The 19,403-nt window shown below is 43.1% G+C and overlaps 1 protein-coding gene across 2 annotated transcripts; it reads right to left on the reverse strand.

The window, feature by feature from the left end:
• Window positions 1-11: 11 nt before the first annotated feature.
• On the reverse strand, window positions 12-17,582 carry TRAFD1 (TRAF-type zinc finger domain containing 1). 2 transcript variants are annotated; one of them, XM_079762560.1, is made up of 12 exons: window positions 17,458-17,582; window positions 14,966-15,031; window positions 9,147-9,282; window positions 8,984-9,037; window positions 6,995-7,400; window positions 6,404-6,601; window positions 5,086-5,162; window positions 3,425-3,658; window positions 2,332-2,452; window positions 1,385-1,715; window positions 1,113-1,185; window positions 12-874 (listed from the first exon to the last, which is right to left on the reverse strand). In XM_079762560.1, exons 2-12 carry the CDS (start codon window positions 15,010-15,012, stop codon window positions 818-820), a joined length of 1,734 nt encoding a protein of 577 aa, XP_079618686.1. In that variant the 5' UTR covers window positions 15,013-15,031; window positions 17,458-17,582; the 3' UTR covers window positions 12-817. The 2 variants fall into 2 exon arrangements, with proteins under 2 accessions (XP_079618686.1, XP_079618687.1); XM_079762561.1 differs by lacking the exon at window positions 17,458-17,582 and adding an exon at window positions 16,463-17,339.
• Between the last annotated feature and the right edge of the window lie 1,821 nt (window positions 17,583-19,403).

Here is a 19,403-nt window from a genome sequence, read left to right on the forward strand (position 1 = left end):
CAAGACTCAGGTAAACTTCAAGTACAAACTTTATTTCTAGTACAAGGATGTGAATAATTATAATAATAATAAAATAAAGAGAGGGAGATGGGGGCTCTGATACTTGGTTTAGAGTTAAGTCACAGAGCTTAGGGCTCAGTCCCAGTGAGGGGAGAGCCCAGCAAGGCCCTGGCAGGGACAGGAAGTCCCTCACTGTCTCCATCAGAAGGCAGTCAAGAAAAAGGAGCCATTTCCCCACCCAAACAGAAGGCAGTGATGCCAAATGCCAAAGAAACAGATTAAAACAAAGCCGGAGTCCATTCTAGTTCAACTCATCTCCAAAAGCCTGTTCCTAACATATATTGCAACTGACCTGAACACTTTCCCAGGGCTGCTCCACACACAAACCAGAGTCCCAATTCTAGAGTGGGGAGGGGCAGCACACAGGTTACCCAAAAGTTCCCAAATTTAGGCCCCTGCAGGAAAAAGAATCAGGTTTCCACAACCCTCTCCTCTCTCCACCAGGACCACACAGCACCAGGAAACAGTGGTGACAGTATGTCAAAAGATGGAGCCCTGGTGGGCTGAGAGGCAATAAGTTGTATTTTTGTGCTGCCAAAAGGCAGCAGCTAAAGCTGAAACATTTCTTAACAGCCTCCCTGCTAGCCCTCCCTCCAACCCCCAAACTCCCACATCACAATCTCAAAAGACACAAAATGGTCATATCTTAGAAAAAGGTAAATCTAAAATCTCCCCTGCCCACAGAGCCCGAGAGGCAGGGTCTGCACTGCGGCTGCGCAGAGAAGATGGAACCCTGTGCAGGTTCTCGCAGACACCATTACTCCTCCTCTTCCTCCTCGGCATCACCAGCTCCCTGCTGCTTGGGGGGTTTTGCCTAATGAAAACCGAACACAAACAAAAGCCCACATAGAAAGTGAAAATTCAGGCAGTACACCTTCAGAGCTCTGAAAATGTCAAGCTTCCATAGAAACCTCTTCATCAAAAGGCAAACGAACAGCCCTTCAGCCACAAGCGGCCTGTTGCCCAGCTCCTCTGACTTCAAGAACCACACCTACCACACCCACCCGCTCCCGAGTCCTCACTGAGCATTTGGAGGCTGGATCCCCCATTACCTTTGCAGTCCTGTTGCGAAAGCTGGCAGTTGTGGCGGTGACCCTTGAGTTCCTGCCACCTTCACTCCTACCACTGAAAGAGAAGGATTGGGAACTAGTTTCTAAGATGCCCCTGAGCAAACGCCAGACAACTCAGCAGACAAACAGCTGGAACCAGACACAGCAGCTCTCTGTGAGCAGACAAACCAACAACAAATAGCAAAAGGACATTTTGGAATCGGCCATAGCACAAGCAAAGTCCACACTCTCATAGTCTCCCAAGCTATTATTACCTTGACCCATGTCTCCCTGAAGGCCCACGGGCGAAAGAGGGCGCAAGGTTTTCTGGGTAGAGGTTTCGAACAGAGCGAATCACTGGAACGTGCCCAGTAGCCATGGCCCCATTATGGCTGTTTCGATTCCGCCCCTGAATGTCCTGGCTGTCTAAGTTGTTGAGCTTCATTACGCTGGGCTGGGAACCAGATTTAGGGCTTGATGTGGATGTTGACACACGGTTACAGGTAGCCATCATATTGTTAATGGGTCTGCTAGGGGGAAGAGGGTAGGTGGGCACTTTAGCCGTTTCCTGCTTAATATCATCCATGTAACCAGAAGACAGGTCTCCTGCAAAGAGAAGAGAACCAGTTTTAGGGAAAAGACTGCTCCACCTAGTGCTAGAGTTGGAGCAGGAACATGAAGATTCTGGGTAGAACACAACTGCCTCTCCTCTAAAGGCTGCTGAAACCCAAGTCTCCGGACACTTGGGAACAACTTTGTCCACACTATATACTTATTACTTGAGTCCTCATATAACTAACCAACAATCATGTGTAAGCAAACCTTGAAAAACAATGTCTAACTGGCTTTGTAGTGAGTTTCAAAAACAGTTTACTTGCCTAGTCCCTGAGACTCTTTAATAATAATAATGATAATGATTGAATACTCTAAGCAAATTTCAACTAGAGGTAGGGGCCCAGGGCAGCCACAGTAAGGTCTAAAAATTATCTCCAAATAGTCCACTGAGAAAGCTACAGCTGAAATCACTACCAAGCCAGTACCCTATAAACCTACACTCAAGACCGCTCAGTCTAACATGGGACCACAACTGCTAGTAGTGAGATCCTACTGTGCTTGGTTCAGGATTCAGGGAACCCCCATGTTAGAGTAGCGGATGAGAGAAACGGTAAACAGGCCCGAGTCAGCAGCAGACCTGCAGCTTTGGCTCAGCCCTGGCTAATACCCTGGTGTCTGACACGCCTCTTGGGCAACTCTGGTGAGGTCTCTCGAGACTGGAAATCCTGTCTAGGAATATCCTCCGTCACATGGTTGTTTGCTGTGGCTGGGCGTTGGTCACACTGGTCCTAACAAAACAAAACAAAAAATTAGTACCTCTGGGCTGAGTCATTTCTTGGAGAGGGAGCAGTGAGAAGGAAGGAAGGAGCAGCAGGTTAGGGGAACACACCTAATCCGGGTCTTTGACAACCACTGAGAGGAAGGGCCTGAGACTAAGGAAACGCATCTAGAAAGGAGCAATCGTTCCTATTAGCACCCGAGGTACTGAAGAAGCCCTGCCTGATCTGTGCAGGGATCAAGGAATGGCTGGTGTCGAGAGCCCTAAAAAGTAGACTATCTATACTTTGACCACAGAGTATTTGCATAGTTGCTTATTTCAGAGTCTCCTGTAGGAGACAACCAGCAGTCTTTTATCTACTGCTTGACCTAAAAGCATAAGTCTTTATTTACATGAATGAAATGGGTGGTGGTCTAGCAACAGCTATATGGCATCAACTACAGAAACGATCCTGAACACACCTGGAGTGTTAGCTCCCTATAACAAGCAGGGATTGGGCAGAAAATTGTATTCCCTATTAACAGATCCGAATCCTACAAAAGCTGAGAAAGGACTTCAACTTGTCTAGTATAACTCCTTCATTTACAGATATCCTCAGTGAGGAAACAGGATCTACCCCATGGTCAATAGTAGAACTAGCCCCCAGGTCTCCTGAAATGCAAGCCTCAAATACCACAACAGGAAGAATCTGCCTGGTCAAAAGTAGAATATGTTAGTGACATCAGGAGAGCTCTCATCTCAGCCAGGCTGACAAGTCCTCCACACCTGCATAGGAGTCCTGACTCCATGGTCCTTAGCTAGTGACATGATGGCGTCAGTTGCCAGATGGTAAAGAAAGCTCACAAAACAGGGCATGTCCAGTAGCCAAGTCAGGTACGCATGCAACTTAAACACTAAAGCAGCGTTCTCAGCTCTGAAAGCCCCAGGTTCACTCACGGGATCAGCATGGAGTGAAGCAGACGGGTTCTTCAGGGACTTTTACCTGGTGATGGAACAGCACCTCCTCTTCCAGCTGGACCCCACAGAATTCACATGGGATGATGATGCTGCCCTCCACAGAGGGTGCATTGCTCAGGCCCATCAAAGAGTTGAACTGGTTACTTGTAGCCTGCTGCAGAAACCTCTGGAAGATGACATCAGGGTCCTCCACCACCTCTTTGGGGGAAGTGCTACCCATGTTAAATGAAGGTAAGGCACGGGAAGGGTTACAGCTTGTCTGTCTCAAAAAAATGGGGGGAGGGGGAAAGGGGTTTAAAAAAGGTTAAGGGAAAAAATACATTACTGAAACATTTTCTAGGAGTCATAAAATTTTAATAAGACTTAATACTAAGGAGAGGAACTAGAAAGGGTCAGGAAATGCAGATGGAATGCTCACTTTACCTTTATTTTAAACATTTCTGTGCTTTTTTCCCCCTTTTTACTGTGTTCATGTGATTATTCTTTTTAAACTAATTGGAAAAGATTCAAGATTCTTCTCACAACCACATAGCAAGAGAGGACCCAAATATTCTTTCTTATCCTGTAAGTGGATTTTCTTATGCTGCTTCCAAACCAAAAACTAGGTTTATTCAAATATGTATTATTCCACTTATGGGGTTGCTTAAGCTTTGGAAATGCTAGACTAGGCCAATCCAAATCAGACAGAGCAAGAGTGTTGAGGGGAAAAGTAGTTTCCTCCACTAAGCAATCCTAAAACAAAGTCTATTATTCTCTAATCATTCCTAAATGGCTCAAGAACGTTCATTTAAGAAATATCTGACACCTTTCATATACCAGGTATTAAGATTCAGAAACTAGGAAAACCCAGAATCTGTCCTCAAGGAACTCAGCCAATGGTGCAGACGACAGGGGATCAGGAGACCACATTCACAGGGTAACAGACTAAAAGAGAAGTGGGCACAGAACTTTTAGGGTGCACATAGGTAGGACCTCTGACCTAGTCTTCAGAGCGTCACTCAGGATAGTTTCTTGCAGGTTGTGTCTGAAACAAGTCTACGAGTAAGGGGTCTGTTGAGGAGGCAGGGGTGGAAGGCCACATGGCTTCCAAGCGAAAAAGTAAAGTGCAAGAAGGACCCCTGACCCTTCCAGGGAACTGCAAGGACTTCAGTACAGCTCCAATAAACAAAATGTGGCATGAGATGAGACCAGATTACATATCGTCAGTAGAGACAGAGTAGTCACCACATGGAGGGAGCAAACTGGGCCTGCTGGAATGAGCAGTACTTTTTCCAAGAGTGAACAAGACTAAGTTCTCATAGCCATATGTCAACCACATCATGGTAAAACACAGTTGCTACTCCTACAACAGGCCTATTAAAATAATTTGCTCGCCCTAACCAGTTTGGCTCAGTGGATAGAAGGTCGGCCTGCGGACTGAAGGGTCCCAGGTTCGATTCTGGTCAAGGGCATGTACCTTGGTTGCGGGCACATCCCCAGTAGGAGGTGTGCAGGAGGCAGCTGATCAATGTTTCTCTCTCATCGATATTTCTAACTCTCTATCCCTCTCCCTTCCTCTCTGTAAAAAAATCAATAAAATATATTAAAAAAAAAATAATAATTTGCTCAAGACCTCATGTGGCCTGCAACACCAACTATGGCCTGCACACATTCCTACTTAAAACCCTCGGGTAATTCACAACACACCTGATGGTCGATCAGCAATTCCTCTGGGTAGAGCTCCTCACAAAATTCACAAGGCAACATGGTCTCATCAGCTGCACCTGGGTATCAGAGGCCACACAGATGCCAATGAATAAAAACAAACTTGATTCAACCTGTTATTCCCCTGGTGGGGTTTTAATGAAAAGTGTGACTCCCTTTGACATTTCAGAGATGGAGCAATTTGTGGGGCTGTAAATCCTCCCAGGGAAACTGCCCAAGAGACAAACCCCAAGTAAAAACTGCCACTATGGAAAAAGACTTACTGGCCACCATTCCCTGAGTAGCTATTAGTCACTTACCCACTACTCTCATTAAGAAAGAAGTTTAAATGTACAATAACTCTAGGCACTAATCAGCCTTCTGTGCTGATTTCAATCCTCAGGAAAAACTTATGAAGCCTGGCCAGTGTTGCTCAGTGGTTGGAGCTCAATTCCTGGTCAGGGAACATGCCCAGGTTTCAGGCTCCATCCCCAATAGGGGCCTCCCTCATCATTGATGTTTCTATCTCTCTCCTTCTCCCTTCCTCTCTCTGACTTAAAAAAATTTTTTTCTTAAAAGTTACTAGGAGTTACAAATATTATTATTGAGTTTGGCCTTCACATGGATCTGAGTCCAAAATCTACATTTATGATTTTTAAAAACCCAAGCCAAAAATTCAGTTTAAAACTGTCCCCGTCAATAGTACCCCCAGGTGCCTGCTAGAAGCATCTATACTCTGAGGAACACATCAGAAAACTCAAGGCTAACTCCTGTGAGTGCATATAGAGAGGGAGGCACTAAGCCACCATGAGTGAATCAATAGAAAAAACAAAGACCACAAGAGCTTGATATATTTTCAGACACAATATAAAAATAACACATTTAAAGATATGTTAAAAAGGGAATTGTAATATGACTAAGGTATAAGAGGTTATTTTGAAAATGAGACACACTGAAGAAAAATGAAAAACATATATAATGTTACGTGCATTTACTTAAAATGCCCTGTTCTTGAAATATACATCCTGAAGTATATAGAGGTAAATGTTATATCTGCAGCTTATTCTCAAATAGCTCAAGGGGAAAAATTATAAAGATCAAAGAAAAATACTAGAAATGGTGAATAAAGATGAGGGGTATATAAGATATTTGCTATACTATTTCCTGACAGTTTTTAAAAATAACAAGTTGGAAAAGCAATGACCAAACAAAAAAGGCAAATTTCATCTCATGAAAAACTTTCATTTTTAAAATGAATTGTATAATGTAAGAAAACTCACACACTGTGGAGACAGAGGCTATGAGTATCAAACAAACGTACCCTTTACGTCCTTCAGAGCACTGGAACCGCCAAGGGACTGCTCCGCCTCACACACAGCCCTCCAGAAGTCCTGCTCTGCCAACCTGGGGGCCTGGCCTTCATTCTGCAGACTCAGGGCCAACATGAAGTCCAAGTTTGAACCGTCTTCACCACCCGCTATGGGGGACTGTTGGCTTCTATTCCTTTCTTGTTCTTCCACTGGGGGGGGGAAAGTAAACTGGTTCTCAAGATACATTAGAAATGCCATGCTTTAGCTCAAGTCCATGCCTACAAATATTGCAGGTTTATAGGCATCTATGCAGGAATAAAAGAGGCCCAGCCCTCCAGTTCTCACAGGATTCCAAATATTAATTATGCCATGATAAAAGGTTCCAATACTATTTTATTAATAAACAATATTGAGTTTTGGCTATGAGACAGGCACTGTGCTAAACACTTTGTGTGTTTTCTGCACTGTAGAATGGTTTACAGCATGGGGTCAGATTGCCTGAATTCAAATCTCCGCTCTACCACTTACTTACCTACCCTCATGAGACTCCTGTGAGAATTAAAACAGATTTTGATAACCTTCTAATCCCAAATACAACTCACATAGATTATTCTGAATTGGAAACTGGGTTGTCGTGTTCCTTTGGTTGGTAGTCCTACTATGGGAAAGTTCCGATTCTGAGGCTCTCAGGGGCCTTCGAGATAGCCTCATGGGTGGATCCAGAGACTCAATTTGTCTGAGGAGTTGGGATGCAATCCATATTCCATCTTGACCCCAAGACATATCATACGCATTAGGAGGCATGGCAACCTCATCCCTCTTTTTCTCCGCATCTCTCCTACAAACTTCTGGGTGAGTCTTCAGATCTTTCACCAGGACATTACGTCCACAATTGCCACATAACTCTGTCCGGGCACCACAGTAATCTTCATGGTCCTTCAGTTTGAGAACAGAAAGTTCCAAATCACAGTGTTGGCAAAGGGCAAGCCGCAGAGGACACTCAGTCTCCTACAACACAGAGTAATGAAGCAGTTAATATGCAAATCTAGGAGAGGCCATGTTTCAGTACAGGGCAAGGAAAGCAAAAAAGTATTTACTTCAATATGCTCTTCCAACCCTAGCTTCACCTGCCTGCCATGTTTTTCTATGAATTTAAGTCAGGGCTTCTCGCTTTGTCCCTGCCACCAGGTTCCACAAAGGGAAGAAAATTTTAGAAGGAACCTACTCACTCAACCACCCTGACTTATTTTGTGCACACATTACAAAGTAATCCAAAATCAGCCAGATAAGCCCAGGAGCAAAGAGTAAAAACCTAACAATTTAGACAGGTTTGTCAAAGTTCCACCAGCCCAATTTATCCTTGCCATTCCAATTTGTCTTAAGATCTGGTAAAGAGACTTCCTGTTAGAAAGACACTGATTTGTCTAATATGCCTATTTGTATTATAGCACTGACTTTTTATATTGACCAAATAAGCCAAGAATCACCAGTGAATATACTGTACTCAGAAAATGAAGGACATGTCACGGATTTAAGTTACTGAACAGCAAAAGAAGCAAATAATCACTGGCACTTACTAGATAATATGGTAAGTATTTTAACAACTCTAAAAAGTGCTAGTAACTCACAACAGCATAGAAAGTAAAAACTTTTTTTAAAGGAAAAAGCTTCAAACTCTTTAATCTCTGGCCTACACTGTCATAGTTTTACTTGCAGGAATGTTAGGAAATAATCTGTACTCAAATCTTTAAAATGACTGCTATATCACCAATGTGAACCCCAGAAATAGCTGGGAGAGAAGCCAGAAGCGGGGGCAGTTGATTGAAGGTTGTTTATGTAGCAGGTAGATGTTAGATCCAAAGAAATACTTATTATTATTGTTAATGTGACCTCAATCATAGGTCAAATGCTTAGAAAAAATAATGAAGGTAATAAGAGTGCCAAAGTATTTGTGAGACATTTATCTCTAAGCTGTGGGGTTACAAGTGATTCTTGTTTTTTTATATCTTTTCTAATTTTCTTCCTTGAATATAAATTACCCTTTAAAATTATAAATTAACAAGTTGTTCATTTATCTGAGACAGAATGAAATTCACGAATCTTAAGTTGCATATCTTAATAAATTTTTCAACAATAGACAGTTTTATCTCAACTAGGGACCAAATGATACTATGTTCTCTCACCAAATGCTCTCTGAGAAATTTCTTTAGGTGTCAACAGCACGCTATCCAGATGATCAAGTCAAAATGAAATTACAAGATATAAGGCAGGTTGTGGACTCAAGGGGGTCATACCACATTGGCTACCCCCAATTTGGATTGGCACTCAGTGAGGCTGCAAGTAGCCAAATCCCAGAATGAGAATGACAGACTCAGTTCCAAAGGGACAGACTCTGAGGCCTGAGCATGGGGCACAACAGCCATGCAGCGGATCTGGCAACAGTCAGCGCCTCAAAGAGGCTTTGAGAGGCGATGTGCATGGATCTTGTAGAGAACAGACAGCCAAACTAGCTTTCTGTTCCGCATGTGGCTCTGTAATCTCACGCTTGGCCCCATAGTAACTCACTCCCTTCATTGTACAGGAAAACTAACCTCATGATTCTGCAACTGCCTCTTCTCCAACTTCTTGTTACATTTGCAGGTTACCTAGGATAAAAGTAAAAATCAATAAATTGGCTTTGTGATAACTTGCTCACTTGCTATTGCACAGTAGCAAGTATAATACATAAAAATATTTGAGTCCTTACTGGTTTACCTGACAGTGTTCTGTAGCCATGTGAGTCTCCATGCCAGATTTGGGAAATGGTTCCTTGCAGATAGGGCACACACCAATGTTCCTTTGACAATGGATCTCATGGATGGTAAAGTTACACAAAGGAATTTCCCTTTTGCTACAGAATTAGATCAAAGAAAAAGGCAAGCATTACTGACTGATCTAGTCACAGTTCTAATCATGTGAAAATTGTCTTGTCCAATCTTTATTCTCCATTATTTCTCTTTAGCGAATATCTCGTCTATTAGCTATTATTGTTACTACCCCTGCCTTTCAAGAATCAACTCCTAAAGGTTTGAGTCTTCTGTGCAACACTCTGAATTATCACTACTATACACTAATTCTAAAAGCTCAACCTCACTTTCTAGATGTCAGAGCTGATCACAACCAACAACATGAAGTCAGACAGTCAGATGCCAAAAAGAGCTGAGCTAGGCTTTTCCAAAACCATCCATGCCCCAAAGCACAATGGTACACTTCAGTATTATTTTTTTTTAAAAAAAGCCTACCATTTATTTTCACTCTCAGTCTGAGATTAGAATTATTCCACTAAAGGTCAAGCCAGGCTGTTGGAGCTACTGCATCAACCTCTCTACGTTTGATCATTTGCAATGTCAGGCTTTGATAACTTACACAGGGTTTTCTATCAGAGAGGTCACAACATCAATGACCAATAGCAGCAGTCCTATGATTGTGGAAGGCCCAACCGTCTGCTGGCTATGACTACTCAGAGCAAGGGCAATTTGTCCCTCCAGACATGATGCAACCACAACAGCCATACACTGGGCAGATTTTCCAGCCAACTTAGGCATACAGTCCAACTACACCTCAGCCATTCTATGGAAACAACTCTGAGGATGGGCCACCTTTAGTACAAGAATTAGGTATCAATTCTGACTACATCTGGCAAAAAACACTAACAGTGTTAAATCCATTCAAAGCAGCACATGGGCCCTAGCCAGTTTGGCTCAGTGGATAGAGCATTGGCCTGGGGACCGAAGGGTCCTGGGTTCAATTCTGGTCAAGGGCACATACCTCGGTTGCAGGCTCCTCCTCGGCCAGGGCCCTGGTCAGGGCACATGCAGGAGGCAACCAATCAATGTGTTTCTCTCACATCGATATTTCTGTCTTTCCCTCTCTCTTCCACTCTCTCTAAAAATCAATGGAAAAATATCCTCCGGTGAGGATTAAAAACAAAGTAACACTTGGAAGCATCATGAATAAGAATGATCTGGCAGGACCAATGTTTTCTAGGCCCTGTCTTTGGAGCCACATGCTACTGCCTGGCAGAATTCAGTAGGCCATGCTTATGGATGGGATCAGTGCAACTGAATGTCTAGAAATGTTTTGTGTAGTTTTTTAAAATGTATTTTTATTGATTTCAGAGAGGAAGGGAGAGGTAGAGAGAGAAACATCAAGGATGAGAGAGAATCATTAATTGGCTGCCTCTTGCATGCCCCCTACTGGGGATCGAGCCCACAACTGGGCATGTGCCCTTGACTGGAATGGAACCCAGCACTCTTCAGTCCACAAGCCAACACTTAATCACTGAGCCAAACCGGCTAGGGTGAAATGTTTTGTTTTTTAAACTTAATGACACGTGTTTCATTTGGTTGTGTGGCAAGTATCCTGGATAATATCTTCTTCTAACAATCCTACTTTCCAGCTTTGCAATGATTTTTTTTTAGCAGGATGGTATAGGAATCATCTCACTGCTCAAATTATTAGATGGTATAGTTTTTCTGCGTCCAAAATTTTTATTTCTGCATTAGACTTATTGTGATGAACACTTTATAAGGTATATAAATGCTGAATCACTGTGTAGTATACCTGAAACTAATATATTTTGTTAACTATAATTTAAAAATAAAAAATAAATTTAACAAGAGTATATATACATTCAAACAAGAGGCACATAGTATTCAAAGGCCTAACCTTTTACTCATTTGGATGTGACAATTAGAAAACTCCAATTTCACAGGCTAGCTAAAGTAAAGACTGTATTAAAAGAATGTGCCTATAAGTGTGTCATCCAGAATAAAATCGCAGACAAAATACCAATATACTTGCTTCCTACCTACAGATAAAATAAAGATGTTTTAAAGTGAGATAAATGAGAACACAATTCTATATATCGATAGAACTGCTAAAAACCCCAAGGTAGAACTAGCAAGTTAAAGATAAAATTTCATTTTAGATAGAAATGATTGAAAGGCGAGCCAAGACTTCATGAAAAATTCCCAGCCCTAGCTCGTTTAGCTCAGTGGATAGAGCCTTGGCTTAGGGAACTGAGGGTCGTGAGTTTGATTCCGGTTAAAGGCACATGCTTGGGTTTCGGGCTCAATCCCCAGTAGGTATGCAGGAGACAGCCAATCGAGGATTCTCTCTCATTATTGATGTTTCTATCTCTTTCTCTCCCTTTCCCTTCCTCTCTGAAATAAAAAATATATTTAAAAAAAAAGAAAAATTTCCAGTAGCCTCCCAAACAATAAACATAACAAGCCAGAAACCAATCCTTTAATACATGCAAAAATAAAAAGCTGGCCCTAACCGGTTTGGCTCAGTGGATAGAGCGTCGGCCTGCAGACTCAAGGGTACCAGGTTCGATTCCGGTCAAGGGCATGTACCTTGGTTGCAGGCACATACCTAGTGGGGAGTGTGCAGGAGGCAGCTGATCAATGTTTCTCTATCATCGATGTTTCTAACTCTCTATCCCTCTCCCTTCCTCTCTGTAAAAAAATCAATAAATTTTTTTTTAAATAATAAAATAAAAAGCTGAAGGAAGCTTCAGTTCTCTAGAACCACTCTCCTCCCAATCAGAAGACACCTTAAGAGTTAATATGCAAAAACATCTTTTCTAATCACTACTCTTCTTCTTTTTTTTTTATAAATGATTTTTTTAAAATATATTTTATTGATTTTTTTTTTTTTTTTTTTTTTTACAGAGAGGAAGGGAGAGGGATAGAGAGTTAGAAACATCGATCAGCTGCCTCCTGCACACTCCTCACTGGGGATATGCCCGCAACCAAGGCACATGCCCTTGACCGGAATCGAACCCGGGACCCTTCAGTCCGCAGGCCGATGCTTTATCCACTGAGCCAAACCAGTTTGGGCTCTTCTTCTTTTTTAATATTTTTTTTTATTAATTTCAGAGAGGAAGGGAGAGGGAGAGAGAGAAACATCCATGATGAGAGAGAATCATCAATCGGCTGCCTCCTGCAAGTCCCCACTGCGGATCGAGCCTACAACCTGGGCACCTGCCCTTGACCAGAATCAAACCTGGGACCTTTCAGTTCACAGGACCTTTCTATCCACTGAGCCAAACCGGGTAGGGCCAAACTACTCTTTTTACTGGTCTAATCGCAGCTCATATTTTGAAGAGTACCTTAATTTTTCTTAGAGAATAGGAATATGGCTCTAAAGACAAAAATTTAAAACCCGGACTTTAGACAGCGTTACTTAGATGGGAGGTCTGTGCTGGCTTAGTCAGCCTCCCATACTAATCTGCTCTTTTCTTTAAATAAATTGCTTTCACTTTGAATAACCTTGTTTTCATTAGCTTTCCATTAACTACCTCCCCCCCCCCCTTTTTTTTTAAATTCCTTTGGCATAGTTATTTATAGATTGTTCTAGGTTTGAGATTCCTTGGACTGATAAAATGAGATTATCTCACCCGGGCCAGTGTGGTTCAGTTGATTGGGTGTCCTGTACACCAAAGATTACTGGTTGGATTCCCAGTCAGGGCACATGCCTGGGTTTCATGCTCAATCCCGTGTAGGGGGCGTAATAGGAGGCAACCAATTGATGTTTCACTCTCATATCCCTCTTCCTTCCTCTCTCTCTTTAAGTCAATTTTTTAAATATTTTTTTAAAAAGAGTATCTTAACTGATGCTAAAGTCATATATCTGTTTTCTTATAAAACCACAGTGATGTTTGCTTGTAATTATTTATATCATTGATTACTTTGTATTAGTAACAGTATATATAAAATTCAAACAAAGCTAAAATACAAATTTGTTTTTAAGAAATGAAATCTTAATTCCATTCAGGGAAAGAATATTGTGACCAACAGTTGCTCTGATTATATCCTAATTCTGCCAAAAGACTGAGAAGAAAAAGGCAATAAAAAAAAGAAAAATTGTTATTTGACTTGAACCTTTCATCAATCTACATCAAACTATTTCCCTTATTAAATATCTCTTTCCTGCCCTGTTACACGGTTTGGCTCAGTGGATAGAGCATCAGCCTGCGGACTCAAGGGTCCCAGGTTCGATTCCAGTCAAGGGTATGTACTTTGGTTGCGGGCACATTCCCAGTAGAGAGTATGCAGGAGGCAGCTGATCGATGTTTCTCTCTCATTGATGTTTCTAACTCTCTATCCCTCTCCCTTCCTCTCTGTAAAAAATCAATTGAAATATATTTAAAAATAAATATATCTCTTTCCTCCTGCCACAATTTAGTAAGTTAAACATAACACAGGCACTTTTGCTTTCTTTAGCTTTTAGTAAGAGCACTTGTATATCACAAAAATATACCAGTGCTCTTGAGAAATCCCAATCAAGAATCAGATTAGCTGCACTCCTAAGTTTCACTTTAGCAGAGTTGCTCTTTCTTGTCACTCACGTGGGTTAAAAAACTCCAAAACACAAAGCTCAACATTCGAGACTACACCCAGTCTTCACTTAACAGTTCTGGAATCATGAAATGATAATGATTAATCTGGACTGCCAGAAGACTTTAGACTTTTTTTTTTTTAAGCAATTGAACATTCTTCAAGAAAAATTCTTTATAAAAACAGTTCAGCTACACTGGTTCAACTGCTCTCTCACTACTATATATAGAGCCAAGATCATTAACCCTTACTACCAATCAACCCAAAGACAACCAGCCACTGTAGCCACTCAGGGAAATCCTTGCAACATACTTAAAAACAAAACAAACAAACAAACAAAACACATTAACCACCCTAGCCGGTTGGGCTCAGTGAATAAGAGCATCGGCCTATGGACTGAAGGGTCCCGGGTTCGATTCCAGTCAGGGGCACGTGCCCGGGTTGCAGGCTAGATCCCCAGTAGGGGGCTTATGTTTCTCTCTCTCTCTCTCCCCCTCTCCTTTCCTCTCTGAAATCAATAAAAACATATATTTTTTTTAAATTAACCTAGTCCAACATTTTTATTATGTATATATTTTTAATATACTTATTATTGATATCAGAGAGGAAAGAAGGAAAGAGATAGAAACACCAATGATGAAGACAGAATCATTGATCAGCTGCCTCCAGCACACCCCCACTGGGAGATCGAGCCTGCAACCCGGGCATGTGCCCTTGACCAGAATCGAACCCAGGACCCTTCAGTCTGCAGGCCAACGCTCTATCCACTGAGCCAAACCAGCTAGGGCTTATGATATTTTTAGTATCTTTTTAAAAAACATGATGATATTTTTCAGAAAGGCAAAAAAATAAATTCCCTTATTTATAGGTCAGAAAAGTGAGGCCCAAAGCAGTCAGTGACTTCCCAAAAGTCATTAACTAATTAAAAGCAGGAACCAGAGCCCTGAAGCCCAGCTTCATCCTATCACTCTAGTCACTCACTACACCACACTATGATAGCTAAACCAACTATCTTGTCTAATTACCAAAATAGGCAATTTTATCCAAAATTGTTAAAAAGGCTTTAGACCTATATATTTACAGGACAAATTATATGATTCTAATTTTAACCTGCCAATAAATAAACCAACCCTTTATAGAAGTTAGTTCATCCTCATTCCAATAACATTTCTTAGATTCATTTCTTACCAGTTGTCACACAGTTGAGTGTCCTGGTCATCTAGAAATTCAGCCATCTTTAGCTCTTCCGGGAAACTACAAAAGTAGAAGTGAGAACTTACTTTCAATTTCATTTCTGCTTTAAGGATGACAAGCAAAACACACACACACACACAAAAAAAAACAAAAACAAAAAAAAAACAGTGCACAGAATATGTCACAAAAAACTAGTGCATTTAAAGCATTTTATTTAATACCCAACACATGGGCTTCACCTTTTTATTTTTGTTTAACTTTCACTTTAAAATAATCTGACTTACAAAAAAAAAGCACAAAGAACTCCCATATACTTCTCACCCAAATAACCCATAGTAAAATTATCAAATGTAGGAAACTAACACTAATACAATACTAGCAACTAATCAATAGATCTTCAAATTTCACAAATACCCTTTTTCTGGTTCAGGATCAAATCCAGGGTCACATACTGCATTTTATTTCCCCTTAATCTTCTTTGACCTGGGATATTTCTTGTTTCTTCATCTCTCATAACCTTGTTAAGTGTATTGGCTATTCTGGAGCATGTCCTTCAGTTTGGATTTGATGTTTTCTCATGATTAATACATATCTGGCAAGAATACCAAAGTGATGCTGTGTTCACCTTGGTGCATTATATCAGAGAGCATATTATGTCAACAGGCTTATTATTACAGGTGATGTTAACTTTGATCACTCGGAGTGTTTGTCAAGTTTCTTCACTGTAAAGTTTTTCCTTCTTTTTTCTTTTTTATTGTTTAAAGTATTACATATCTCCTTTTTTTCCCAGTTAATGCCCCTCCCACTCCCCACCACTCCTACCCCCAGTTTTTCCTTCTTTTTAAACAAGATATCAATGCAGAAAGCAAAGTGCTGGCAATTTTATGACCAATATTTATTTTAGATTATGCCTTTCCATGACACAAACATGGTCTTAAATGCTGCCTCCTAAAACAGCTCCTTAATGGTTTTGACATTTCCAAAGGAACTCACTTTTCAAAACACATTCATTCATTCATGTTAAGACCCTGTGTGCCAGACGCTGTGCCCTGGCATTAAGAATACTTTACAAATTAAAGATAGTGTCTTGCCCAATAAACCAATTTAGTAAAAGAGAAAAATAAGCCAAAGAAATAGATACACCTTAAGGTGAGTATTTTGATGGAAAGGTACATAGACAAAGGGAGATGGGAGTGGAGAGAATCTACGTTGGATAAGGATGGTGAAGAACTTTTTGAGATGACATTTAAACTAAGATAGCGGATGAGAATTCGGAAAAACCCATTAAGGCAGCGGGCCTACAAGACAATGAAGGAAAAAGTAAACATAGATCTGGAAGAACGTAAATAAAAGGCAGAATGATTCAAGGAGCCTTCTCGTGAAGGACAGAAAGGACACTGAATGTTCCAGACTGGGTGGTATTTAGGGAGTGACAAGATTCTAGATACCCACCCAGGTCTGAAATGTAAACTAGGGATGGGAAGCACCTACCTGTGAAAAGAAATCACGTTCCCAACAGGGGGAGCCTAGGTACTTTCCTCAGGGCTGATTCTCGGTGGGACCTAGTCTAGTCCCCTAAACCCCGGGCGGAGCGAGGTACCCGGCTCTCTAACTGCAAGGGGCTCGAGGGCGGCATTCAGGGCTCAGGGTCGGCCTCTCGGAGGTCCATTCCGGGCCTGCCCCTCGGTGGCTGAGGGACTTAGCCTCTCGGGGCCGCCAGTTCCTCACGCAGACAACTGACAATCGTTCCCAGGGTCGCTGTGAGGCGTGAACGGGCGAAGGCACGAGGTTTTGGTGCAGGGTTCGAGGGGAGAAGTCCGGCTTCGGAGGCCGCCCCTCCGCCCGAGGGGGCGGGGCCACCACTTCCGGGGAAGCGAGGCCCAACGGTCCCTCCCCCAGCGACGTCGGAGGTGGGAGCCGGGGGAGAGGGCCCAGCCTCGCACACAGCAGCAGTTAACATTTATTGTAACCGTTTTCCAGGGAAATCATTATCATCCGGGCCACGACCCTCCCAGGTGAAAGTCATCCCCGCTTCAGAGACCGCGAAGGCGAAAGTCCAGGGAGACAGTTACCCGCCACACGGTGGTCTGAGTGGGGACTCGAACCGACGTCCGTCGCCGAGACCGCACTCGGCCACCGCGACCTCCCCCGGCAGCTCGCGGCCCAGGCCCAGCTCCGACTGGGGCGCGGTGGCCCAGCGGCGCTCGGGGCGACGCCCGCTCCCCAGCCGCTGGGGCCAAGGCCGGGAAGGGGCGGCGGCGGCGGCGGCGGCGCCGGGGTCGGTCGAGGCTCCGGTTCCCTGAGGAGAAAGCGCCGCCTCCACCAACGGCCTGAGGGGACGCTGCGGCGCGGGCATCTGGCCCCCAGCGGCCGCGACCCCCGGGCCTACAGCTCTCTCGCCCCCGGTCCCCGCCCTCGGGTACCGGCCTCCTCCCGAACTGGAGGCCACGGGAAGCTCCCCAGGAGCGGGCCGCCGCTGCACCCACCTAGGATCAGGAGGACGTCGGGCTGATTCGGCAGCCCCGGCACCGCAGCCTTTTCAGTCAAACCCCGCACTGAACAACGGCCCCCAAAGCCGCCTCACCATTTCCGACCGTCGCGGAGGAGCGCGTCCATTGGCTAGAGGCGGCCCCGCCTGTACACCCATTGGATAGCACCGCTGTCGCTCCCAGGGCCCCGCCTTCTGTGTGCCGATTGGCTCCTCAGAGCTCTACGGGGGCGGATCCGTGGAAGTCGCAGCCCCTGCACATCTGGAATGAGAAACCGAGACCTAACCAGTTCTGGGCCCATCAACTGCCTGTGGCACAGGCTAATAATATTTGCGTGAATAATACTGTACAAACATTACTAAGACGCCTAATATATTAAGGTAATTGTCTTTTGTCCTCTTGTCATGAGCCATTAATACTTATTAGTCACTCTTTTTGCTATTACAGTGCCCTCTGGCAAGCAAGGTATCTGCAAGGTTCTGCCCATATTTGAGCACTTTGCTTTTTGCTGTGGAAGCGTGAGCGGCTGAGGCAGAGGATTGAGTCCCAGTTTCACTCCTTGCTACTGTATGGATTGTCTGAACTCCTCTTCCAAGTCCTGAAAACATTCTATAGCTCAATCTACAGAGTGGTAAATACAGATGTATTAGTAAGTAGTCACTAAGCTATACCCTTAATATTTAAACACTTTACATTGTGTGCTTAAATGTTTTTTTCAAATTATTTTTATTTATTGATTTGAGAGGGAGAGAGAGGAAGGAAGAGAGAGAAACATCGACGTGCTGTTTCACTCATCCATGCACCCATTGGTTGACTCCGGTATGTGCCCTGACCAGGAATGAGCCTGCAATCTTGGTGTATGGGGACGATCTCTAACCAACTGAGCTACCCAGCCAGGGCATTACATTGTATGTTAAAGAGAATGTACCATTCAATATTCTATCTTTTTTAAAATATATTTTTATTGATTTCAGAGAAGAAGGGAGAGAGAGATAGAGAGAAACATCAATGATGAGAGAGAATCATTGATCGGCTGTCTCCTGCACGCCCCAAATGGGAGATCAAGCCTGCAAGCCCTGCATATGCCCTAATCAAGAATCAACTAGTGACCTCTTGGTTCCTGAGTCGACATTCAACCGCTGAGCCACACCCAGCCAGGCTGTTCTATCTTTTTATTCTACATAATCTCTTGGAGATCTATTCAATATTAGCATATCTATCTAGAGTACACATTTTTCTATTTCTTTTTTTAAATATATTTTTATTGATTTCAGAGGGGAAGAGGGAGGGAGAGACAGATAGAAACAGCAATGATGAAAGAGAATTATTGATTGGCTGCCTCCCACATGGGAGTAAGCCCGAAATCTGGGCATGTGCCCTGACTGGGAATCCAACGGCGACCTCCTGGTTTATAGGTCCAAAGCTCAACCACTGAGCCACACTTGCCAGGCTATATTTTTCTATTTCAATAGTAAATCTATTGTCTGGATATAATTTATTCAACCAATTTGCTATTTTTAATCAAATATAACCAACACATGAAGTCCAGAGCTTCAGCACCAGCCTCACTGATTTGCTCAGCTAATGTAAAGTGCTCCCTGTGCGACAGGCCCCAGATAAGAAACGGGAGCTTCAGTGGCCAACATCAGGACAAGCTCCCGCCTTCCCAATAGTTTGCCAGGGAGACAGGCACAATGGTAATGATAACAAGTGTGATACATGCTGTGATATAATAAAGAATATACAGGTTTACCCGCTTCTGAAAGGAGAACATTCCTGTGAAACCTTCCTTAAGGTGAAACGGTGCAGGTCAAAGAAGCTATTCCCTTAGGACACGTCTTGCTAGCAAGTCCACACAGTAAGCTGAGATAGAGCACAGATGCTCACAGACACGGTTCTAAGCTAGAGCAGCTTGATGCTGAGTGCAGTTCCTGGGGAAGGAG

The sequence above is a fragment of the Cnephaeus nilssonii genome, assembly GCF_951640355.1.
Source record: "Cnephaeus nilssonii genome assembly, chromosome: 22".
NCBI lineage: Eukaryota > Metazoa > Chordata > Mammalia > Chiroptera > Vespertilionidae > Cnephaeus > Cnephaeus nilssonii.